General features: G+C 31.1%; 1 protein-coding gene and 3 long non-coding RNA genes across 4 annotated transcripts; 2 read left to right on the forward strand and 2 right to left on the reverse strand.

The window, feature by feature from the left end:
• Positions 1-9,217: 9,217 nt before the first annotated feature.
• Positions 9,218-12,931, reverse strand: CSD2 (copper/zinc superoxide dismutase 2). The gene is made up of 8 exons (XM_085701852.1): positions 12,603-12,931; positions 11,794-11,855; positions 11,656-11,695; positions 11,450-11,545; positions 11,329-11,360; positions 11,088-11,163; positions 10,748-10,801; positions 9,218-9,488 (listed from the first exon to the last, which is right to left on the reverse strand). The coding sequence occupies exons 1-8, from the start codon at positions 12,835-12,837 to the stop codon at positions 9,463-9,465; spliced, it is 621 nt and encodes a 206-aa protein (XP_085557978.1). The 5' UTR covers positions 12,838-12,931; the 3' UTR covers positions 9,218-9,462.
• Positions 12,932-15,430: 2,499 nt separating this feature from the next.
• Positions 15,431-15,988, forward strand: LOC146930272 (uncharacterized). Its single transcript, XR_015006317.1, has 2 exons — positions 15,431-15,590; positions 15,722-15,988. It is a non-coding gene; the product is annotated as an uncharacterized LOC146930272 (long non-coding RNA).
• Positions 15,989-23,301: 7,313 nt separating this feature from the next.
• Positions 23,302-26,202, reverse strand: LOC146930273 (uncharacterized). Its single transcript, XR_015006320.1, has 2 exons — positions 25,391-26,202; positions 23,302-23,754 (listed from the first exon to the last, which is right to left on the reverse strand). It is a non-coding gene; the product is annotated as an uncharacterized LOC146930273 (long non-coding RNA).
• Positions 26,203-26,363: 161 nt separating this feature from the next.
• Positions 26,364-27,063, forward strand: LOC146930274 (uncharacterized). The gene is made up of 2 exons (XR_015006321.1): positions 26,364-26,552; positions 26,656-27,063. It is a non-coding gene; the product is annotated as an uncharacterized LOC146930274 (long non-coding RNA).
• The last annotated feature ends 357 nt before the right edge of the window (positions 27,064-27,420 follow it).

The raw sequence follows: 27,420 nt of genomic DNA on the forward strand, positions 1-27,420 counted from the left end.
TTTTTATTTTTCTTTACCTTTTATTTTAACTAGACTTTTCACCCGTGCTGCCGCACGGGTCATATACAATGTAAATGTAGTAGGGAAATGCAAAATTACATTGTATAGTTCCAACTTAATATTCAACTGTCATAACTTTAAATTCAATAGTAATTAAAGTTTTTCGTGTCTACGCATTTCGGAAAATTTCTTTAAACACTACTCCCTCCGGTCACTATTATAAGCAAAAATTCACTTTTTAGATTCATTCAATAAATGATGTATGTAGTCTATATATAGACCACATACATCATTTATTTAATGAACCTGAAAAGTCAACTTTTGCTTATAATAGTGACCGGAGGGAGTACATTCGAAGAACTATCAATGCAAACACCATGCGATGCCAGGTCTATTAAAAAATAAATAAAATAGAGATACAACGTTGCAATCAAAATCTTCCTAATACACCCTTTGCTAACATTTGGATCTTATGATTTTCTTTCGGGGGTATAATGACCTTATGAAAAAAATTAACACATGAAAATGGAATATATTGAATTTTTTTTGGGGAATCATATATTAAACTTATTTGTTTGCTTTGACAATAAAAAGAAAATTAGATGCAAATCTGTTAGTAGCATCAAGGATCTATATCAACAAATTAAAAGCAAAATTTTTGTTGTTAAAAGCTTAATTTTTTTAAACGGAGTTGCCCTACAGGTCAAACATACTATAATTTACCTATTTAGTAGAGACTACCTAAAAACACAATTACACACAATAAAATGAGTTATAATAGTATAACTACTTCAACGTTAAAAAGAAACCACAACTTTAGAAAATGAATTAAAACGATTTACAACTGAATTATAGGACTTGTCTAAATTATTGCAATGGTTATTGTATAAGATGCCACCAATAGATAACTAACAGATACTACATTTTAGTCTCGCAGAAGTATCACATCGCTTAGCATTCTCAGTATTAATAACTTGCTCCCTGCACTAACCATACATAATTGTCCAAATATATGTATATAAGTCGTCTTTTCATCTAACGAAATAACAATTACATGACAAAATTGTAATTAGAACCTTTCATGGTAACCAAAAAAACAAAAACTTTCATGAAAAAAAAACGCACAAATATATATGCTTAAAAACCTTTCACCCAATTTAATAGTAAATACATTTCATTTCAGATATTTTTATTTTTTTTAACCAAAGGTAGTGCAAAGCACACTACTAAACTTCATTCAAATAAAAAGAAGGCATACAAAACAAAGAAAAGTGGGATATGGCCGAAACCTTTTCAAAAGTTGGAAAATCTATAATTAGGCATATAATGGTAATAAAAGCTAAAAATGACAAAAATTAAATATAAGACGGGTTGATGGCCATCTCTAAAATCTACCAAAGCTTATGGTGACTTGACAGACCTTCACAAATTGGAGGACTTAATTTTCCTTTATTGTTGGCAAGCTCTTGGTTTCTATATATTCCATTGCCTTCTAAATAAGTTTTACCTAAAACAAAAACATAATTTTCTATAAAATTAGCATCTCCAAAGGACCACCTCAACAATAAAACAAAGTTATTTTGGCATAAAGTTTTACGTCTTGCTTAAATTTTAGTAATTGAGTGTGAAATTATATTGAAAAAAGGGGAAGTGCAGGAGTAAAGGTTTTGTAAAAGAAGTGAAGGCCTTACAATGCCAAAATTACTCATAACTAAGTTAAGAAAAATGTTTGCTTATTCTTCAAGGAAAAATCGATTGAACCTTTAAAGCCATTTTTAAATTTGCATGTGTAGAAATACTTTTAGCTTATGTTACCATAACCATTCTTCTAAGTTTTCTTTTTTATTTATTTTCATGTTATTTATATTTATAAACTCTAAAGAAGAAAGAAGCAACAAAATTATTCTAAAGGGTATCTTATCTGTTAGTGTTTTCCACTCCATATGAGCAAACTTTATATTTGCTGGAAAGCACAATGAGGCTTAGTTTACTCCAAACAAAGTTCAACGATGTATATATAAACAGGGCATGCACATAGTCAACGTCAAACTAAATTTGTATAAACAGTAAAGTAACTATAATTACCAAAAAAAAAAAATTGTACTCAACTTGACATGAAATGCACTTGACAACTAAGAAAATTCTGCTAAGATTGTGTGCAATAACCTTTAAAAAAGTACCAAAAAATTTATGCATAATTCTGCAATTTAATATTTACATCGTTCATCATTCTTTGCTAGTTGCTCATTTTGGGAACATAAATTAGGTAGGAACTAACCATAAACTTAACTTCATTAAACACGGATTTGTTTGGATGCGGTTACCATAAGTTTCAGGTGTTCAACTATATGTGCAGTTAATCACGTCCAAATTTGTGGTTAATGAATTTCAACACACACACACACACACACACACACACACACACACACACATATATATATATATATATATATATATATGATATATCCTATTAACCATCTAATTAGCTACATATTTGAACTACCTTAAACACTTAAAATGCTGTCATGGAAATTGTCTAGATTTAGTTCATCAAATAACACATCTAATGTAGCAATACAAAATCAGTTCAAGACTTCATTGCAATGCAGTTAAAAACAATGTTTTAACCGTGGCCGCAGTACAAAGTGCAACATCAAGATTAATCTTGATGTAGTCACGGCCCTTGATGAACCTGCATCAATCATATATGACAGTAATTTATCATAAATATCAAATATCGCGAAGCTTACTTATATTTGAAGTAGACGATTTGGATATGTTTTGGTAACAACAGGACTCCATTTGGTATTAAGAAGAACGATCCAAGTATAAGTGAACCAAGATTCACATGAGAAAGCAAGAAACCATGGAAGTGTCATGGAGGAAGATTTTCTTGGTTGACCATTCTGCAAATGATAGAAAGCTAAGCAGAATAAGAGCAAGTTTATTATATTTGAGATTCTTTAGAGAACAGAGAAGTTTGCTACTGCTATATATGCTACTATCTTAATCATAGGATAAGATAACATTTTAATCCATCAATTTGGCATTAAAAAAAATCGTAGGACTATGGTTTATATGCTACTGCTATATATGCTACTGAAGCCTCATGATAAAAATCCATCTCCTACATCATCAAGGCTCCACTCATTTATTGACAGTAGCATATATTTCAGAGTGCAGAATATAATTTGTAGCAGTCCACAGAGTGCAGAATAATAACCAAAATCAGAAAAGAGAATATTATATAGAAGTGCAGACCAAAAAATAATAAGCAAACAATGAGCAAAAATAATAAGAGGATGAAATTTTGTAAGAACCAAAACCAAACACGAAAGTCTAAAAACAAAATGTTGTACATTAGCCATGACAAAAAAAAAAGTTTTTATATAGGTAGTAATTAAAACAAAAACAAAAAATAGTGTATTTGGGGTGACTAAAAATAGTTTTTATATAGCCATGGAAAGAGTCGCATTCTCATAATATATAATAGTTTAATTAATTAATTTAAAATTCTGCACTAATTAATATACTTGTGAATTGTTAACTCTATCTCTTGGAGTATTAACCAAAAATCAAGGAACATTAGAAGGAAGCACATACTCACAGAAAAGGAAAAGGATAGCTCAAAGAACATTATATAAGCAACACGGATAGTGCACACCAAAAATCATTATATAGAAGTGTACACCAAAAATTAAATAAGAGACAAAAAATATAGAAGTGCAACAGGTTATAAGCAAAGAACATTATACAATTCAAGGAAAAGGATAGTTGACCGAAAAGGAAAGTATACTCACAGTTTCGACGTCATACTCGACGATGTATGTTCTGTATTTGAGTTGTAGCTAGTTGATTGCCTTGTCATACTCTGAAACTGGGTTTTTCAAGAGAGGACCTGTCAATGAACGAAAGTGAAATTTTCGTTATGTATAAACCGAAACAAAAAAAAAAATATAAACTGCACCAAAAAAACAATTACATAAATATGTGTTGAAGTGTTTACCAGTTAGGCAGTGATAGGAGAGGAGAGTTTCCATGTTTCTTCTGGCCATAGGTGAAGAAAAGGAGAAAGGATTTCTGGGTTGGAAACAAAATAGGAAGCAACTATTTTGTTTGATTTGCGGCCTTAGTTGTTATAGGGGCAGATAGTTTAGGCTGTTGTTGGTTGGAAACAAAATAGGAAGCAACTTTGGAAACAAAATAGCGGCAGATTTTTTCTCTTCTTATGCTTATCTGTATTTCTTTCTTATGTTCATCGTTATTTTTTTTTTAGTTATGTTTATCAGCCCTAATTTTCATCTGTGAGCAACAAACAATGCTTATCTGTATTTCTTAATTTGCGTTTTTTTTTGTTCTTATAATTAAGGTTTAGGTTAGGGCAAAACAGGAATTTTATTCCCTAGGGCTTAGGTTTAATTAGGGCAACAATATTAGCGTTGTTCAACTTTTATATATAGATAGATTTTCATCACTCGGCAGCATGTTTTGCTTGTCTCAGCCAATTGATTAAAAACATCATATAAAAAAAACTTTCTTGTCTCAGCCAATTGATTAAAAACATCATATAAAAAAAACTTTTTTTTTTTTGACGTTAACATCATATAAAAAAAAAACTTAAATATACTTGTAGTCCTCTATTCTAATAAATCATCAATTTTGACCTCTTTTTTTATCTCATTTTTCTTTAGAAAATAAAAAAATTTGTCATCAATTTTTTTATCAACAATTTTTCTTTAAAAAAAAAAAAAATCAAATTTGATATCATTTTTATTTCTAACTACACAGTGCATTCTCGATTGATAAATTTTATGTAACCATTCTGTTTTTGAGTTATTTTATTTGAAATAACACTTTTCTTATTAGCATGGGCGGAGCCAGAAATTTTGTTTAGTTGATACTATGTTTAAAAGTATAATTTAGTAAAGAGGAAAATATATATTTTTAAATGCACAACATGTACAAGAAATTTAAAAAATTATAGTATATATCAAAAATTAATATTGTCAAACAAATATAAAAATAATTAACCTAAATAGACTTATTATAAGTAGTCAAATCTTTATCATTTAAAGGAAATTGCCTCGATCTCTAGGTATTTATCAATGATTCATCACATCCTCTAAAAGCACAAAGCCTGAAATGTTAACCATCTAACCTCAACATGTTTTAAGTCGCATCCGATTACTCAATATTTTTTGCCCGATGCTTGGAGAGAACTTTTTCAATATGACGAGTGATTCTTGAAATCTTCATAACATATAAGAGCAACATCATGTGAGGAATTAAGACTTTTTTTCTTATGAGATAAAAAAATGCACAATCTTCTCCATTATTTATTTGTCTCCAATTTCTAAATGCATTTGAATTAAAAGGATTTGATTTTTAGTAAATAACCCTACATACTTGTGTAAAAAAATTGCAAACAAAATTGGGGGAGACCATCGCCTCTACCGATTCACCTACATACTAGTGTAAAAAAAATTAAAACAAATTTATATCATATAGAACCTTCTTCATGTAAGTACTCTAACCATGTAGGCTTCAAATAAACACTACATATTAGTGTAACAAAAAATTCAACAAATTTAGGAAGGACCATAGCCTCTGCCAGTCGCCTTCTAACTTCGTCCCTATTAAGTAGAGGATCCTCCGAAGATACCACTACACCCCTCAAATAAACATATTTTTAGAGAGGGTCTTATATGATCATAATATTTAAGCTCATCACTTAGGCACTCAAAAAAGATAGCATGATAACATGATTAAATTATGTGTATTTTAAAAGAATTAAATGATATGTATTGTTTTGTGTGTGCCCTCACGCTCAAGTAATTACTTATTTAGGTTCGTGATCATCCATGTTTTTTTTTTCTTCTTAATACACTATTGGAAAATATTTGGGTGGTCAGAGACCCAATACATAATATTTAGATAAAACTAATCACAGATTTACATGTAATAAAATTAATGATAAATTCCTCTAAAAAAAATTAATGAGAAATAAGGAAAGGAAGTTACGTTGGGACGTGGGTCTGTCATGTTTCTCCTATTGCAAACTAAGTAAAATTAACATTCATTCAACAGCTATATCCAAACTAAGTAAAATTGATTGGAAATAGGAAGAAAAGGTACTTCGATTCTTAGCGTAGCAATTTGAATGTGGTAAGTTGTGTAGTGTGAGGCACGTAATGTGAGGAATGAGGATTAGATGCTGCCATAAATTTATACTCTCATATTGATAAATATAAATTGTTTGTTCTAATGATCGATGTAGAGAAGGATATGTTTAACTTACCACAAAATAAAATAAACTAGGATTTGTTGTGGATCAAAAAGCATAGCATTCTCCTTTATCTCATTTTAAGAAGAGAAATGTGAATTTGCAGCCTTTTACAACGAAAGCCATGCTACAATATTAACTTTAATTAAAATTCAACGTTTGAAAGACGTAACTTGAATAAATATTCTTGTATGGTTACATTTTTTCTAATGTACTTTAACGTTCAAGGTTGACGAGGACGGGAAATGGTTGTCGGTGCACAAGACATAACAATGAGTAGCTTCTGATAGTTGTAAGACAAACTGATTCATATTGAAATGAGAGAGATCCTAAGATCGTGCAGGTTTAAGACTGCATGGTTGAAGGAATGTTTATAAAGATTGTTTGGTACTATTTATACAAATAAGATGATCCGTTCCATAAGAACTAAGAGTTTGTTTGGATGGGGGAATGTTTTGAGGGAATGTAATGTTATGAGGGAATTCAAATACTTTGAGGTGAATTTCATTGTTTGGATGGGGGAATGCAATGTAATGTTGAGGAAATATAATGTTACGAGGGAATTCAAATACTTTAGGTAAATTGCCTAGAATTTTAAATTCTTTAAAATTTCCAAATTACCCCATCCCAACACACTCTAAAGTTAAGCATATTTGACCTTAAGCAATTTATATTTGGATGATCTTTTGAAAAGTTTCTCGAAAGCAGTACGAGTGAAAACAAAACACACTAAAACGATTCGTGTTGGTTTATGAGATCAGTTGACAATACTTAAAATCGTCTATATGTTACATGAACGGTTGCTTTTATTATTTCTAAAAACTATACTTATACTATGCATAATTTACTTTAAGAAAATTAAGTTGAAACCGTAATTGGGTCACCGACTACTAAATAATTGGACTTAATACTCCAACTCCACTTGAAGCCTTTAACAATTCGTACGTCACTTAGTGAGTGAAGCTCGTGAACCACTCATGAGAACAGACAAGTTGATTGTAGCTAAAGCACTTTCACCTCCAAGTGTATCTGTTTTCTTGTAAATGAATGAATGAATTGTTAAATGAATTTGAATTTTTTTTCTATTTTAATTTTCATTGGTCAGCAGAAAACGAATTGCCACTGAAAACAAAAGCTTTCCTATTATTATCCACAACCATATCAGTTAATCATATGCCAATCCCATTCAATCCAAGACAGTGACAGGCTTAAAAAGATTCACTTTATTTTTTTCTAGTTGGGAAAATTCTCACTTCACTTGCATTCTTTTCCTTACCGTCAAAAAATTAAAGCATTTCTATCCTATTTTACTTTAGTGGTATTTAAACAACTTTAAAATACAATATATTTTTAAGATAAAGAGGTTTATAACATTCTATGAAGCACGAACACTTCTCGGATTAGACGTGTTTCGGTGTCGAACACGTGTTGTGTTCGACATCGACACGACACCGACACTTATAATTACACTAAATTATGTGATTTTCTTAAATCAATAACATTGTTACGTGTCAGTGTCCATACCGGTGATTCATAGATAACATTTCATTTATAATGACGTGTTTAATATGTGTTGGAATCTCAACAAAGATACTGACGCTAGCAAGCTAAAGATTACACCATCTTACCTAAAACACGATTTGCTTCATTGGCATATCCCCTACTAAACTTAACATAGGAGTTAAAAAAATAAAAGAGGAATCGTCTATAGTCATCTAATATAACACCAACTTACAGGCATCCTCTCTCTTTTCTGTTGTGAAACTGAAACAACAAACTTAGAATCAAGCTCAAGATCATCCACCCATGATAAAGCAAGAGACAGTTTCACCCACAACCACAAAATAGGGGAGAACAACTCAATTTTAGCGAAGAGAAAACGGTCATTATTATAAACTGAGGAGTCAACATTGCATTTGTATATTCCCATGATTGGTTTCATCCTTACCGTGTGATGCTTAACTCTTGGTTGAGGTAGTTGCGCCATGGGCCAGTCCTCTAAAAGATTATCCCACGCATGCAAACTCGAATAGAAGTTTCAACAATTTGTTTCCTAATTTGCATGTTTCGTTGCTTGATACTCGAGATTATCGAAGCACAATTGGTTTTTTGATTGGCCTCAAATTTCAGCAAAACACTAATAGCAACTAGTTGCACAGCGTGCCATAAGCCAATTTGCTCACACTATTGGAAGCTTTGGAAACATAAATGCATAATGTCATCTAACTCATCAAAGCGAAGGACACAAAAAACAACCGTCTCCTCGGTCTCAAACGATCCTAAATATCATGCATCTTTGCTTCCTAAGTCCTCTTGTCACCCTTAACAGAACGAAACTGTGGGGTGATAAGAATTTTACTCATTGTAGAATCACCAAACATTGTAGAAATTAAAGGACCCTTCAAAGTTTTGGTTGTGGAAGATAAGATCAAAATTTTGATTAATGAAAGTTTCTTTCAAAATAATTGATCGATCACCCAACCAACTTTCATCACCAAAGGTAATTCATGTTTATTCTTTTGACTGTAGATTAAGAACTATGAAGCGTTCATTAATTCTGAATCTTAGCCAATCTCAATGTTGGGCAGCCTTTGTAAGTCAGTTAGGCTTTGGGCTCTGACCACCTTTAAATTTATCTATATTATTAAAAACAAAAAATAAAATAAAAAATGAGCTACTTCACTCCATCTTTACTACTAAAATAACCCACATTTTCGGAAGTGCACTTTTAGACCGCACTAAATTAGTAGTTGTTTCAAATGCGTGTGTCTGAACTCATGTTGGGGGTCGATAATTTTTTTCCCGAAAGAAATAACTTTAGACACATCTACCCTGCTTTTACCCTTGAACCAGATTATAGCTAACTGAGCACAAGTAATACAGAAATCAATGTAAATTATCAAGTAGGTTCTTTCACAAGCAGGCAAGAAAGACTGCATCAGAAATCAAATTTTATTAGGGAGAAGGCACCTGACTGCATGATAAATCTCTCTGGTACAGGACCAATGTGTTTTCATGATCGGTTTACACACTCATCTAGGACATTAAGCTTCATAATTTACATTGCTAACTGAAGCAAGCAAATAATAGTAGCCCATCAAGCTTCACAAAACAAGGGTAACCGAAGAAATCAAATATCACATAAAATAACATGGCTGGTACAAAAGCGTTTGTAGCATTTATACTGGAGTCAAGCCAACCACACCTGAAACAATCAAGCACAATAGACAAGTTATCATAGAGGACAAACATAAAGTGTGTGATGCATAAATATTTGAGTATAAAAATTACAAAGATTGCAGACATATAAATCAGCCATAACTTTTAAGAATTGGACTATTGAATAGGCTAAACAATTTGACTGGGACGCAGAGTGCACATCCTACACGGGGCAGGTTTAACCCCTTATCTAAATTAACATGCTCATATAATTTATTAATAGAGACAGTTATATCAACTTGTCATCACTAGCTTATTCTTGACATATTTTTAAGTTTCTATTCAAGACTATGATAAACTATTGTATAAATAAAACTTCAAGTATTAATTAGTGACATAGGCGACGCAGGCATGGCGCAGAGCAGGTCAGGATATTGTTTTTAAAAGCAGGTTATTATTATACAGTAAGGGTGCAGGTTAGGGTTGACTTTGCAAAAACACACCCTTACATTCTATCCACTGTATTGCCAATCCAACTTTAAAATGAGATGATAAATATCGTAAAGACAACACGCAACAAGTGCTTCAATAGCCTTTTAACACCAAATATTATGTTTCGAGACATTGCAAGTTTGACATGTAGTATATACTTCTATAAGTATAAATGTAATCCCTATACTCGGAAAAGACTGTAATTTAAATGTAAACTTAGCGTTATAAAAAATTTCTTTGACAGTGTATAAGTTTGAATGTATTCAAGCTTGTGATTTCCCTTTTAATTTAAAGATATCGAGACTGTTCAACATGAAATTTGTCAAATTTATTTCCAGACATTGATTCATATCCAAGCAGGCAACAAAATGGGAAATTGCAGATACTTCCTAGTTTTAATTGGAGAATCCTAGATTAATATTATGTTATTGCCACAATTCTAAAAAGCATATATACAAAAAGATATTCTAGACCTCCAGTCACAATTTCTCTAGTATCATTCACGTCAACCTAACATTTAGCAACATATACAGGCTATTATGTCAATAAAGCATCTGCTCAATTTAGTAGTAGCTAGTGTTCGTCCGCTATAAATCAAGACCAAGCTTATTCAAAGACTTAAATGCACGACTCTTTGAGAATTGTATGGAGCTTTCTTTTAAATCATATCAAAACTGTGTGTTACTTGTTGGAAACCAATATGTGGGAAAATGCAGCGAAGTGAAAATCACATAACATATAAGCATTTAAGTATGGAATAATTGAAGATCATGAAAAGGATAGAACTGTTTTAACCCATAGTTTTCTACATACCACAGGCTAATCTTCCACCGGCATTTCCAGTGCTCAAACTAAGTTCATGTCCACCTGCATAAGTACGAGGAGATGCAGATGAGACCAAAGTAAAAATACTGCAGTTATTATTAAGACATCATACTTGATATACAAAACTACAATCTCTACATGAGATATACAATGTTAGAAAGAACATGAACAACCAATTTCATATTCATGTCATTCCTCCCCTGTGATATGTAGCCATTATCTATTGTTTATTTGGGTAATACAGGTGTTGAAGCATGTAACAGTATTTTCATCTACAATACAAAATCATATAAAAATTTAAATAAATATATAAAATGGATGAACTAACCCTTTCCAAGGTCATCTTCAAGCTCATGAACCACTAAGGCTCTCCCAATGACTGAATTGGGGCCAGTGAGTGGTATCTGCATGATTTCGCCAAACAACACAGTTAGCTACTTTCAACAAGGAAACATGTAGTTTCTTAAAAAAAACTAAATCAGAATTAGACCCACTGGCAGAAGAACTATAGTTTGAAATAACTATCAAAAGAACAACTATCATATTAAAATATAGATAACAAAGCATACCTGATTGTCAACGATTGTTGCCTCTGCAACGCCTGTGTTTCACAACAACAAAAAAATTACAAAATGATACATAAGAAAGTCCATAAAGTTTTCAACGCAGAGGAATGTAAACAAGCATTACCGTTGGCATCAGCAATTATGTTTCCCAGGTCACCCGCATGACGGATTTCATCTTCAGGAGCACCGTGTGTCAACTGGTTAGGATTGAAATGTGGTCCTAAATAAGAGATTCAAGAAGCAAACAATCTTAACTTCTTCAGCCAAACCAAACCATAGGAACAAAATATAAAGGTACAAAAAATGGAAACTAAGGTTAGGCTACATTACCTGTCGAGATACACCCATTGGTGGTATCACCATACTCGTGCTGCAAGATAAAACACCATATTTTTTAGAGGAAAATAAATACATAAATGAATAACTAAATAAACAATTTTGAAGGAAGAGGCATGAAGTATCACTCACCAGGTGAAAACCATGAAGCCCTGGAGTAAGGCCAGTGATACGAACATTGACTGTTGTTGGACCTACTCATCCACAAAAAAACAAATAGCTACAAATCAATTCAACACACAAAAAACTATACATTACATTACCACGTATACAGTATACTTAAGATAACTACAACTAATTAAGAAGAGCATGTTTTGGATTGGTTTATTTGAGCTTGTCTACCGGAAAAATCACTTGTGAGGCTGTTTGGGAAAGCTCATAGAAATAACTTGTAACATGTCTGTAAGTTGTTTTCAGCTTATTTCCATAAGCTCTATGGAATAACTTACATGAAAATAGTTTGACTTTATTTTATCTTTTGCAGAAATAGTCTATACTCTATACATTAGCATTAATACAAAAAGCACTCACTCAAGCTGTTTATCCAATAATCTTATGAAAACGGCTTATGATATGTTCATAAGCTGTTTTCACCTCATTTCCATAATCTCTCCAGGATAGCATATGAAAACAACCTATAGATTATATTAAAACAGTTTAACTTCATTTTATCTTGTGCTATAGAAATAGCTTAAACATAAGTGCTTACACTATAAAAGCAGCAAATTAAGCTCGTTATCCAAATATGGCCCAAATCAAGACAAGTTCATATGAATAATACAACTATTCACCCAAAACCTATAAAGATTCATAATGCATTATAAATTACAAACCAAATTTCAATTACTCATAATCCATTCTCACTAACCAAAAAAACCAAACTATTATCGATAATTGATAACGAAAATGGAGAATTGAACGGGATTAAGAAGATGGGTCACCTTCGTTTTCTTGAGTAAGAGTAACAACACCTTCAACAGTGGAGTTACCCTTAAGAACTGCAACAGCTTTCTTGGCAGCAGCAACAACGGAGAGAGGCTGGAATTTGGAACGCGAAAGGGTTGAGAATTGAGGAGACAGCTTGACGGAGACGCCGGAGAAAGATGATCGGAGAAGAGAGTGAGAAGTGAGTGGCGAAGGTGACATGAGAGAGTGTGACGCCATTGTTAGGTGCATGAAGATTAGGTGTTTGTGATAATGCAGCAGTGAATGTGTGTGTTTGTTTTGTTGTGTTGTGTTGTGTTGTGTTGCTCACACACTTGTTAGTTTTACTCTTTCTTTCTATCTATCTCTACACACTTCTATGTTGTTGTTTTTTTGTTTTCCAAATTTTTGGCATGTTCTTAGATTTTTCGATGGAGATAGTCGTCTTGGTTGGATATATGGAGAGAAAATGGAAATGCATAATATATTAACTAATAAAATGAAGAAAAATAAATAAATAAGGGTTACCATGACAAATGTTTTAAGGATATTTGTCATTAATATCGACTTGAAAAGTCAAACATAAGTGAGAATCTGAGTTTGACCTCAGATGACATAGTGTCTACCATTTTGGTATTTGTCGGTTGAAGTAAGGGTTGTGGATTCTAAATGTTTTTTAAGGAGCAAAAAGTGAATTTCATGTAGAAAAAAAGTATTTTTTTATATTTTCAAAGAATTAATAAAAACACTACATTGAATCACGTGTGATTATAATTATTTCTTGTTAGTTGAAGTAAGACTTGTGGACTCTAGATATGACATTAGAAGTCCTTGATGCAGATTAGTAGACAAACTCCGTATTATTTTCGTCGTGCGGATTATTTGTCATTTGTACTTTTTGGGTAGGATTTTGAGATTGTAATTATCACGCGGACTTATGTTATGTGTAATGCATTATAGATTTATAGTTATACATTTCACATTATAAGTTGTATGTTATATTTGTCAACAAAAAAAAAAGTTGTATGTTATTTTGTAAACATTGCGAACTACTTGGGTTGATATTTTTTAAAGGAGTTCTATATATAATGCCAATGGATTTTGAAAAGGTGATAAAATTATTTTACCTTTAATTATTTTGAAAATTAAGGTGTTACACAAAACATAAAAACATTATATATAGGTCTGGACATCGTTCGGCTTTTAAAGAAAATCGAATCGAATTATACCGAACCATCCTAACGGTTCAAGAAAATTGGACCAAACCGTTTGTAGTTTCAGACGACCTGAACTAGAGCTATGGTCCATTTAAGTGTTTTGTTTTCTACTAACCAAACCGAATTGAACCTAAATTACATTAACTTAATTGTGTTATTGTGTCGACAGATCTTGTTGTTCTCATTTACTTAGAAGAATTGTCAAAATTCATATCAGTTCATAGTTATTATTCACTGACTATGTTTATGTTTACTCGTGAGATATTACTTTTACTGAATTTAATTGAGTTATAAACTTTTTGAACAAGTCTTATTTGTTTTACTAATAAAATCAATGGGTACTACTGAAGAAAGAAAATTTATTTCTGCCAACAAGAACTACATTGCTAAACAACCATCACGACACTGCAAGTCTTTAAATTCCAAACAAAATTCCATTTTTCGGTTCAATGTGGTTACAGTTCGGTTTGGTTTGATTCATAGTTCTTTTTGCCCACCCCAAATTATATAGAATGTCTTAGATTTTAATTAACCTAAAAAAAAATAAGTGGGAGTTGATTAAACTTTAAAAAATTATTTAAATATAAAATTATATTTACAAATCAATGACTTAAATTTAAAAAATTAGTTTTACAAAAAAAACATGGCCTAAATAAATAAAAGTTTTTGAATCCAAACCCAGTTTTTTCATTTATATCAACACAAAGACAATACTACATCTCATAGTTGATTAATCATATTTCTTTTCTTGTGCAACTTTCTCCTTTTTGCTCAAGTCATATAATTTCTATATTTGATATGTATTATCATTGATATAAAAGTTGTGTAAAAAAGTTAGTCCATGATATTTTAATTTATAAATGTGTTGTCAATAATTTAGTGAATCGCAAATCATTTGTATGACAAATCTGAAAATTGGGGGCCAAACTCAAAATGTAAATAATTTTCACAATCTCAAACTTGGTTGTAGTTCAAAAAGACATTGTATGCTCGAATAAATATGGAGGAATGCAAAAGATAAAGACACCGAGAAGTTTTCTGTAACTCATACTATAGTCTAGGAAGTCAATTTTACTCTTTATTTATCCAAAACCTAAGAGAAAGGATTGAAGATTTAGCAAGTCCTCTAGAAAAAGGATTGAAGATTCAGCAAGCCAAAATAACTAGCAATGGTTACAATGCTCGTTCTAATGTTGTATGAAAAATTTATTTTCTTTGAATTCTTTTTTTTTATTTCATTGGGTTTTGGTTTATGTCCCTCCTATCTTTTTTATTTATTTATTGTATTATATATGGGTATGATGCTAACAATCACTAGAGGCCTGATGTTCCAACCTACTTGAGATCTCCTTCCGCTTTCCCATTTGCTTCAATGTGTTCTTCTTAATTTATCTAAAAAAACTCTTTCATGCATTATTTATACAACTAATTTTTTCATCATACATTATTGTTATTTAACTTTTGAGATTTCCCCCTTACGAAAGAATAAAATAAAAATAATAATAAAAATAATAAAAACATTTAATAATAAAAAAATAATGACATTTGGTGATCATCAAGATTTTTAAGCGGCATCTTTACTAAAATAGAGTGAGTTAAAGATACACACAACATATTGATTAGAGACATTTAACATTAATTTCAATTTTATAAATGACTACTTGTAACTTTTAAGTGCTAAAAACTATTTAATTGAAGTTAAAAAAGCATGAAATTTTTACTAATAAAGCGATCCAAAAATTATGTTTATTACATGCTAAGGATGAAAAATACAGTTCAAATTCCCATGTTTGTTTATGCTTTGATCATCTGTATTTTATGTCATTTTTCACACCATTTTTAGAATTTCTAATTTATCTTATACACAATATTTTATCACCTTTTAGCAACATTTATTTGTTTATTGTTTGACCATGCAGCCACCATTCCTTGCGATTCTGACACTGATTGTCCATGGAAGATATATTATACATATAGGTGTATTGATGGTTTTTGTAAGTACATACCCATAGTATACCCCCAAATCCCCAATCGTATTGATTAGGTTCAACTAAATTATGTTACCCCTAAGGTATAATTTTATTTTTATGTCATAACGTTTGCACTTTTACAACTTATTTTAAAATTTGATTTATGTTTCTTCGGCTTTTCAATTTTGTAATAAACTTACTATTTTTTACTTCTTATGCTATGCAAGTTTGCACATGATAAACAAAAACTCTTGTTATAATATGCAATTCAAATTAGATATCACAAAAACCATCACTCCATGAATATAATAAGCTACCTTAATAAATAAATGCAATATTTTTGAAAGTAAAAATTAGAGTGCAAATGAATCACACGACATAAATGATATTTTAATAAGACCGTTGTTTTTCATTTGAAGTAACACAATATTTTATTAGAATAAAAGTAAAATAAAGAGATCTAGGCCAAAACTAAAGGGTTCAATCATGATAAACAACCAACAACTGTCTCATTAAAATCCTTACTAGAAAAACTCTAAGGGATAAAACTATGGTGAAATAAAAAAAAGTATAGTGCAACATGACTAATAACTACAATTACAAATACTAAACTCATGATAAGGACATCATTAAAAAAGGAAATTAGAGTGTATGTTGAAGAATTGGTGAGAGGAGGTTCGTGAATAAGCCTTTACATCCTGGTTGTGGTCAAAAAGAGAGTAGGTACTTGTACCTAGTTTCCACTCTTTATTTCCTTCCTCCATTTGCTTAATATATTTAATCCATATTAGGTAAAACACGAGGTCCAGATTCTTTCCATTTTTACCCTCTCTATTTTTTTTTATTCCCTAAATGTTGGAAATACAAATATAATAATGTAACGCGTTGTGGGTCTAATTATGATATTGATATCTTTTCATTGGTGTTAGAATGAATTGGCTAAATTGTACATTACACCTCCTAGTCCTATATATAGGAAAAAATTTGGCCAATAAAAGTTGATGTATGTAGACAAAATATATCAACTTTTGTTGACTCAACATTTTCTCATTTATAGGATCGGAGGTAGTAGTATTTTGTATACTTGTTTTTACCACTTCTAGTTTTAAACACTATTTGTGTTTAGCAATTGAAGGATAACTTTAAAATGAATATGTAGATCATGTAGCGTTGATATCAAGTACTTTGCTACTTGCTATATCTATCTTCTATGCAATGACAAGCTACAATGGTATATTGATATGAAGAAAATTGAGGAATCTAGAGAAGAATGAAAACTGGGAAGAAAATGAATTTCATTGAACGAATAATTTATTTTTTTGTTACACCTTATATATAGACTATTACTACTATGCATCTCACTAAAGGTTACAAAGATGCTTATAACAAACTTCTAAGGAGCCTCTAACTAAATTTTGAGTATTCCATTGAGTGTATGCTTAACTAGCATCTATTGTCAATAACTTTGTTAGATAACTTGCATTGCAAGTTATCTGTGTTGTGTAGTTTATGTTTTCTCTTCTTCTGTTATCTTCTTATGCTTTAATATTCTATCATAAGTTAATGCACGTTAATTGTTTATCATGCCAAACTTGGGTACAATCATGAGAAAATGTGGACTTCTTTAGAAGTGCAATAATTTGAACATTAAACTTTGGACCAATTTTAGAACTTATGTAAGTTGACCTTTTTATTGATCCATACCCTAAGTTAATTTTACACCTAACCATCCTAATGGTTCAAAAAATCTGAACCAAACAGTTTCTGGTTTCAGACGAACCAAGACAGAGTCATGGTTCAGTTAAATGTTTTGTAGTTTCAGACGACCTGAACTAGAGCTATGGTCCATTTAAGTGTTTTGTTTTCTACTAACCAAACCGAATTGAACCTAAATTACATTAACTTAATTGTGTTATTGTGTCGACAGATCTTGTTGTTCTCATTTACTTAGAAGAATTGTCAAAATTCATATCAGTTCATAGTTATTATTCACTGACTATGTTTATGTTTACTCGTGAGATATTACTTTTACTGAATTTAATCGAGTTATAAACTTTTTGAACAAGTCTTATTTGTTTTACTAATAAAATCAATGGGTACTACTGAAGAAAGAAAATTTATTTCTGCCAACAAGAACTACATTGCTAAACAACCATCACGACACTACAAGTCTTTAAATTCCAAACAAAATTCCATTTTTCGGTTCAATGTGGTTACAGTTCGGTTTGGTTTGATTCATAGTTCTTTTTGCCCACCCCAAATTATATAGAATGTCTTAGATTTTAATTAACCTAAAAAAAAAATAAGTGGGAGTTGATTAAACTTTAAAAAATTATTTAAATATAAAATTATATTTACAAATCAATGACTTAAATTTAAAAAATTAGTTTTACAAAAAAAACATGGCCTAAATAAATAAAAGTTTTTGAATCCAAACCCAGTTTTTTCATTTATATCAACACAAAGACAATACTACATCTCATAGTTGATTAATCATATTTCTTTTCTTGTGCAACTTTCTCCTTTTTGCTCAAGTCATATAATTTCTATATTTGATATGTATTATCATTGATATAAAAGTTGTGTAAAAAAGTTAGTCCATGATATTTTAATTTATAAATGTGTTGTCAATAATTTAGTGAATCATAAATCATTTGTATGACAAATCTGAAAATTGGGGGCCAAACTCAAAATGTAAATAATTTTCACAATCTCAAACTTGGTTGTTGTTCAAAAAGACATTGTATGCTCGAATAAATATGGAGGAGTGCAAAAGATAAAGACACCGAGAAGTTTTCTGTAACTCCTACTATAGTCTAGGAAGTCAATTTTACTCTTTATTTATCCAAAACCTAAGAGAAAGGATTGAAGATTTAGCAAGTCCTCTAGAAAAAGGATTGAAGATTCAGCAAGCCAAAATAACTAGCAATGGTTACAATGCTCGTTCTAATGTTGTATGAAAAATTTATTTTCTTTGAATTCTTTTTTTTTTTTTTATTTCATTGGGTTTTGGTTTATGTCCCTCCTATCTTTTTTATTTATTTATTTATTGTATTATATATGGGTATGATGCTAACAATCACTAGAGGCCTGATGTTCCAACCTACTTGAGATCTCCTTCCACTTTCCCATTTGCTTCAATGTGTTCTTCTTAATTTATCTAAAAAAACTCTTTCATGCATTATTTATACAACTAATTTTTTCATCATACATTATTGTTATTTAACTTTTGAGATTTCCCCCTTACGAAAGGACAAAATAAAAAAAAAATTAATAATAAAAAAATAATGACATTTGGTGATCATCAAGATTTTTAAGCGGCATCTTTACTAAAATAGAGTGAGTTAGGGATACACACAACATATTGATTAGAGACATTTAACATTAATTTCAATTTTATAAATGACTACTTGTAACTTTTAAGTGCTAAAAACTATTTAATTGAAGTTAAAAAAGCATGAAATTTTTGCTAAGGATGAAAAATACAGTTCAAATTCCCATGTTTGTTTATGCTTTGATCATCTATATTTCCCTATTTCTTGTTGTAACTAGTAGCAGTATGTCATTTTTCACACCTTTTTTAGAATTTCTAATTTATTTTATACACAATATTTTATCACCTTTTAGCAACATTTATTTGTTTATTGTTTGACCATGCAGCCACCATTCCTTGCGATTCTGACACTGATTGTCCATGGAAGATATATTATACATATAGGTGTATTGATGGTTTTTGTAAGTACATACCCATAGTATACCCCCAAATCCCCAATCGTATTGATTAGGTTCAACTAAATTATGTTACCCCTAAGGTATAATTTTATTTTTATGCATAACGTTTGCACTTTTAAAACTTATTTTAAAATTTGATTTATGTTTCTTCGGCTTTTCAATTTTGTAATAAACTTACTATTTTTTACTTCTTATGCTATGCAAGTTTGCACATGATAAACAAAAACTCTTGTTATAATATGCAAATATTTTTACTTTCCTTTTCTCAAATTAGATATCACAAAAACCATCACTCCATGAATATAATAAGCTACCTTAATAAATAAATGCAATATTTTTGAAAGTAAAAATTAGAGTGCAAATGAATCACACGACATAAATGATATTTTAATAAGACCGTTGTTTTTCATTTGAAGTAACACAATATTTTATTAGAATAAAGTAAAATAAAGAGATCTAGGCCAAAACTAAAGGGTTCAATCATGATAAACAACCAACAACTGTCTCATTAAAATCCTTACTAGAAAAACTCTAAGGGATAAAACTATGGTGAAATAAAAAAAAGTATAGTGCAACATGACTAATAACTACAATTACAAATACTAAACTCATGATAAGGACATCATTAAAAAAGGAAATTAGAGTGTATGTTGAAGAATTGGTGAGAGGAGGTTCGTGAATAAGCCTTTACATCCTGGTTGTGGTCAAAAAGAGAGTAGGTACTTGTACCTAGTTTCCACTCTTTATTTTCTTCCTCCATTTGCTTAATATATTTAATCCATATTAGGTAAAACACGAGGTCGAGATTCTTTCCATTTTTTACCCTCTCTATTTTTTCTATTCCCTAAATGTTGGAAATACAAATATAATAATGTAACGCGTTGTGGGTCTAATTATGATATTGATATCTTTTCATTGGTGTTAGAATGAATTGGCTAAATTGTACATTACACCTCCTAGTCCTGTATATAGGAAAAAATTTGGCCAATAAAAGTTGATGTATGTAGAGAAAATACATCAACTTTTGTTGACTCAACATTTTCTCATTTATAGGATCGGAGGTAGTAGTATTTTGTATACTTCTTTTTACCACTTCTAGTTTTAAACACTATTTGTGTTTAGCAATTGAAGGATAACTTTAAAATGAATATGTAGATCATGTAGCGTTGATATCAAGTACTTTGCTACTTGCTATATCTATCTTCTATGCAATGACAAGCTACAATGGTATATTGATATGAAGAAATAATAATATCAATCCAATACATTTCATCAAAAAGATATGACCAATTAACCAACCAAGAAAACTACTTGTTAAGAATAACAATTTATTGTTGGATCGAAAGAGATAAATGTTCATTAATCTTAGTATGCGGAATCTAGAGAAGAATGAAAACTGGGAAGAAAATGAATTTCATTGAACGAATAATTTATTTTTTGTTACACCTTATATATAGACTATTACTACTATGCATCTCACTAAAGGTTACAAAGATGCTTATAACAAACTTCTAAGAAGCCTCTAACTAAATGTTGAGTATTCCATTGAGTGTATGCTTAACTAGCATCTATTGTCAATAACTTTGTTAGATAACTTGCACTGCAAGTTATCTGTGTTGTGTAGTTTATGTTTTCTCTTCTTCTGTTATCTTCTTATGCTTTAATATTCTATCATAAGTTAATGCACGTTAATTGTTTATCATGCCAAACTTGGGTACAATCATGAGAAATTGTGGACTTCTTTAGAAGTGCAATAATATGAACCTTAAACTCTGGACCAATTTTAGAACTTATGTAAGTTGACTTTTTTATTGATCCATACCCTAAGTCAATTTTACACCGAACCATCCTAACGGTTCAAGAAAACTGAACCAAACAGTTTCTGGTTTCAGACGAACCAAAACAGAGTCATGGTTCAGTTAAATGTTTTGTTTTCTAGGAACCATACCAAATTAAACCTAAATTACGTTAACTTAATTGACTTATTGTGTCAACAGAATTTGTTGTTCTCATTTAGTTAGAAGAATAGTCAAAATCCATAACAGTCCATAGTTATTATTCACTAATTGTGTTTATGTTTACTCATGAGATGTTACTTCTAGTGAATTTAACCAAGTTATAAACTTCTTGAACAAGTCTTATCTGTTTTACTAGTAAAATCAATGTGTACTATTGTAGAAAGAAAATTTATTTCTGTCAACAAGAACTACATTGCTAAACAACCATCATGACACCTTCATGTCTTCAAATTTCAAACAAAATGATATATTGAGTCCATTTTTCAGGTTGCTTAATACGATTCAAGATAAATGTGACACTGGTTTCTTTAATTTGCAGAACGTGTAAGTTTGTTTATTTGAAATACAAGGGACTCACCTTGCAAATGTAACAAATACAATAACTCCAAATAATCTCAATAATGTAACTTTCAAATCATTGTGTGTGTGTGTCATTTAACCAACATTTCTTTTAAAAGAATAGAGTATAGAAACTAAAATTTTCTAACAATAAAACCATTATTTTCATCCTTTCATTAAAGGAAAGCTATATATTTATCAGGAGAGATAAAAATATCATATATAATTTCTTGGAGAAATTTTTTAGGAACCATAAAGAATCCATAAAAGTACTATTTTGGTTCAAAACAGTTCATAAACGGTTTAATTCGGTTCAAAATGGTTCAATTAGGTTCAAAACGATTCAGTTATGGTTAAAGAATTGTTATTAATTTAACGGTCCAGTTCCCAAACCACATAATGATTCGGTTAAGTTTGCTTCAGTTTAATGCGGTTAAACAATTTGGTTCGGTTCGAGATTCTTTTTGTCCGCCCCCAATTATATATAATGTCCTAGATTTTGCTTAACCTAACAAATAATAAGTGGGAGTTGATTAAACTTTAAAAAATTATTTAAATATCAAATTATATTTACAAATCAATGACTTAAATTCTAAAAATTAGTTTTACAAAAAAACTATGGCCTAAATAAATAAAAGTTTTTTAATCCAAACCCAATTTTTTTTTTCATTTATATCGACACAAAGACAATGCTACATCTCATAGCTGATTAATCATTTTTTTTTTCTTGCGCAACTTTATCCTTTTTGCTAAAATCATATAATTTCTATATTTGATATATATTAGCATTGATATAAAAGTTGTATAAAAAAGTTAGTCTATGATATTTTAATTTATAAATGTATTGTCAATAATTTAGTTAATCATAACTTATTCATATGACAAATCAGGAAATCGGGCGACATACTCAAAATGTAAATGATATTCACAATCTGTTCAAAAAGACATTTGTATGCCCGAATAAATATGGAGAAATGCAAAAGATATAGACACCGGGAAGTTTTTTGTAACTCCTACTAAAGCTAGGGAATTCAATATTACTCTATTTATTCAAAACCCGATAAAATGGATTGAAGATTCATCAATCCCTCGAGAGAAAGGATTGAAGATTCAACAAGCCAAAACAACGAGAAATGGTTACAATGCTCGTTCTAATGTTGTATGAAATTTTTATTTTCTTTGAATCCTTTCTTATTTATTTATTTTCATTGGGTTTTGGTTTATGTCCCTCCCATATTTTTTTATTTATTTTTTGTATTAAAAATATATGGGCATGATGCTAACAATCACCGGAGGTTCCTTAAAAAAAACAATCACTAGAGGTCTGATGTTCCAACCTACTTGAGATCTTATTCCGCTTTATCATTGCTTCAAATGTTCTTTATTTATTAAAAAAAACTCTTTCATGCAATAGTTTTTTTTTGACAAAAGTAAACGATATTCATTCATTCAAATTGATAGAGTATATCGATACAATACAAATCCAAATTCGCTAAAAACAAAAAGGATGAATCTGTGAACAAACTCACATCATCCATGTTAATAGCATAAAACAACAAAGTATCTATGCCTACAATATGACTAATATGCTTATATTCAAGTCTCTGGAATACTCATGTCTCCGGATCTGCATTTGTAACGTCCATACTAAACGTATCTAGAAAGTTTAGCATGTTCATTATCTTTAGTACTGGATACATTAAAATTTACAACAATAAAACTTCAAATGAATAATATATACAACAATACGCATTCGTGCTATAACAATACAACACATCTCATCTAAAACATAGTAAATACATCCTTGAAAATCCATAATATCATGCAGCGAGTACGAACGAGCATTTGCTGAAATATCCACCCGGCCACTGGCTTGCAATCCAACCTGTTTATCTGAAACAAATAAGGATTGGGATGAGACATAATGTCTCAGTGAGTTCTACCTAATCCTAGGCTATAGGTAACCTCGGGGAAAACCTACGGTCACCACGTGTCTACAATACAATCTGTCAGTTAATTATACGTGTGTGGTCTTGCTTTCCTAGACGGTCGTGCATACTAGATCGTCGTAGGTTCATCTTACTTGTCATAGGTCTTTACTAACATCATACGTGTCATGGCGGTTAAGGGGAACCTAAGACCGCTATGCCAAGATACGTTAAACGCATCAAGGCCTAGACATAACATATTCATGACACGGTCCTAAACCGGACGATTAGGGAAACCTAAGATCGTCATCGGCATAATCTTCTTTACTTGCTCTATTCATAAACTTGTATGTATCTAACGTCATCTTAATCATACATAGTCATATTCATCATTATGTAAGCGTTGAACAAACAATATATCTGAGTTCATTTTATGGATTAATCCCAGGTGGAGTAACCCCGGAAGTTAATCCCTTACTTGACCGATGAAAACCTAGCTAAGGCACATCGGACTCCCTCACTGACTTGCGGACCTACCTTGCAGAGCGTATCCCGTTCCCCTTGGAGAACCTCTCGTATCCCCCCTTGGGTGGATAACGGAAAGACACGACACCTACTCAGTGACATGCGGGTCCCCTTGTGGAGCTTATCCCGTTCCCCTTGGAGAACCTCTTGAGTCAAACCTAGTATGGATCACAAGAGACATGGCACCTACATCTTTTATTAAAGTCTTGGTCTTAAACATTCGTGAAAGGTTAAACCTATTCATGCTTTCTTATTTACCTCGGATCCTTATTCGATCCGACTAGTGGTAAACTACATTCTTGTTCATAGTGAAGAGATTAACTTATCAATTCACGGCTTAACATGTGTACTTAAACCTTCTTGATCTTGTGCGAAGAGAATATACTTCGCGCCTTATCCCACATGGGATTCTTACTTAACTTTCTAGTTCTCGACAAGCTATGTCAAGGCTCTACATACATACCCTTTCTTAGTTCATCGCTACCCGAGTAATTCGGCTTAAACTCTCTTGTGCCATTCTTGAGGCATATGTTAATTTTGCCATGATTTTCATTCCAAGAATCGTTTGATGTTATGTGCATGGATTAGATGATGTTTTGGAGTTATAAAGTTGTATATCGATGAAAGAAAGGCTTCGGATTGCACCACCGGCCCTAAAATGGGCCAACAAGCCAAAAGGAAGTTGGCCAAGGCAGAGACTTTCGCTATTAGCTAACTTTTTTCTGGGCAGGTTGTGGAAATTTCGCTATTAGCGAAATTTTAGCTAATAGCGACTTTCTTCTGGGTAATTTCGCTATTAACGAAATTATTTCGCTAATAGCGAGTTTCTTCGGGTCTGTGGTGCAAATTTTGCAATTTTGACCCAAAACTCATCCAATTCGATCCTGCGATGCACCATACACATCCAACAACATATATAGACTTTAATAAACATATTTCATTGCAATTTTAACATATAAACAACAAGAATTGCTTTGGAGGTGCTAAAATCATATCTTACTAACTTAGCATAATTTTATAGTTTTCTCACAAGAATTTCACAATCCAAAGGGAGGTTTAACTATCTAAGAACTCACCTTAACATAATCTTGCAATATCTCCAAGCTACTCATCACTTTACACCTCAAACCCTAGCTTCTCAATCCTTTCTTTGGTGTTATAGAGTTGGAAATCAAGCTTTAATCTCTTCTTCCATTTGATTCTTAGCCATGAAGCTATCATGATGCTTGCTTGATTGCTTGAAGAGGGAAGGATGGGGCGATTCTAGAGAGAAGGAGGAGAGAAATTCTTTCTCTCAAACCTAGAGAGAGAAAGTGGGGTGAAAATGAATGAAAAGTGGCCCTTGCGGCCTTATATAACCTTTGCGGCTTAATCGCGTCTGGCATGACATTACATAATAATATCTTCCGTCGTACTTAACATTCCTCATCACTTAACCTCTGATACATCTAATGGGTAAAATTCTTATTGCTGAAAAGCGGGATGTTACAGCAACGTTGACTACGCTAAAGTCATTGTCATCGATCGGATCTGCACTTGCTCAAAGCTAATCTTTCAACCTGAATCAAATAAACACCGCACTAACACGGGAAATCAAAAACACACCGCACAAAGACGGGAAATAAAAAAACAGAGTCGTTCAGAGACGACAAAATCACAAAAACAAACAAAAAAACAGAAAATATGTGAAATCACTTATTCAATTGGGATAGAAGGAAAAACAACTCAGAGGGGTGATTTTTGGGTCAAAATTGACCCTAAATCACCCTTCTAACAAGAAAAAGAAGAAGAAAGGGGTGACGGCTAGGGTTTGAGAAGGAGAGAAGAGAGAGGAAAATTTCATGCAATAGTTATACAACTAATTTTTTCAATCATTCATTATTGTTAGTTATCTTTTGAGATTTTCCCATTACATAAGCCTAAAATTTAATAATAATAATAATAATAATAAAGAAGTTTAATAATAATAAAATAATGACCTTTGGTGATCATCAAGATTTTTAAGTGATATCTTTGATTAGAGACATTTAACATTAATTTCAATTTTATAAATGGCTACTTGTAACTCTTAAGTGTTAAAAACTATTTAATTGAAGTTATAAAAGCATGAAATTTTACTGGTAAAGCGCAAAAATTATGTTTATTACATGCTAAGGAGGAAAATTACGGTTTAAATTCTCATGTTTGTTTATACTTTGATCATCTATATTTTCCTATTTCTTGTTGTAACTAGTAGCAGTATGTCCTTTTTCACACCATTTTGAAAATTTCTTATTTATCTTATACACAATATTTTATTACCTTTTAGTAACATTTATTTGTTTATTGTTTGACCATGCAGCCAACATTCCTTACATTCCTTGCAATTCTGACAGTGATTGTCCATGGAAGATATATTATACATATAAGTGTAAAGACGGTTTTTGTGTGTACATACCCATAGCATACCCTCAGGAAGATATGGTAGATTTGATTTTCCCTCGCTAACTTTTCTTGACGCCCACTACTTCGATGGTTTTTTGGTATGTCACAAAATCCATCAGAAAATCATTTGTGAAGGAATTTAGCCTATTTTGCGACGGATTCCGGCCGTCGCTAAAACCAAATTCTCTAGTAGTGGAGGTAGTAATCAGGTGCAAAAAAATTATGTTACCCCTAAGGTATAATTTTTTTTTTTGTTGAAGGAAAGTATAATTTTTTGTATGCCATAATATTTGAACTCATATAATTTATTTTGAAATTTGATTTATGTTTCTTTGGCCTTTCAATTTTGCAATAACCATACTATTTTTTTATTTCTTATACTAGGCAAATATGCACATGATAAACAAAAACTCCTGTTATAATATGCAAATATTTTTACTTTCGTTTTCTCATAATAGATATCACAAAAACCATCACTTCATGAATATAATAAACTACTATAATAAATAAATGCAACATGTTTTTAAGTAAAAATTAGAGTGCAAATGAATTACATGGCATAAATGACATTCTAATAAGACCATTGTTTGCCATTTGAAGGAAAAAAAAAGTATGATATAACTAGTAACTACAAGGGATAACACTATGGTGAAATAAAAACAGTATAGTGCAATATGAAGGT

This window comes from Medicago sativa, chromosome 4 (genome assembly GCF_051527215.1).
Source record: "Medicago sativa cultivar Bolivia chromosome 4, Bolivia_mono, whole genome shotgun sequence".
Classification (NCBI taxonomy): domain Eukaryota; kingdom Viridiplantae; phylum Streptophyta; class Magnoliopsida; order Fabales; family Fabaceae; genus Medicago; species Medicago sativa.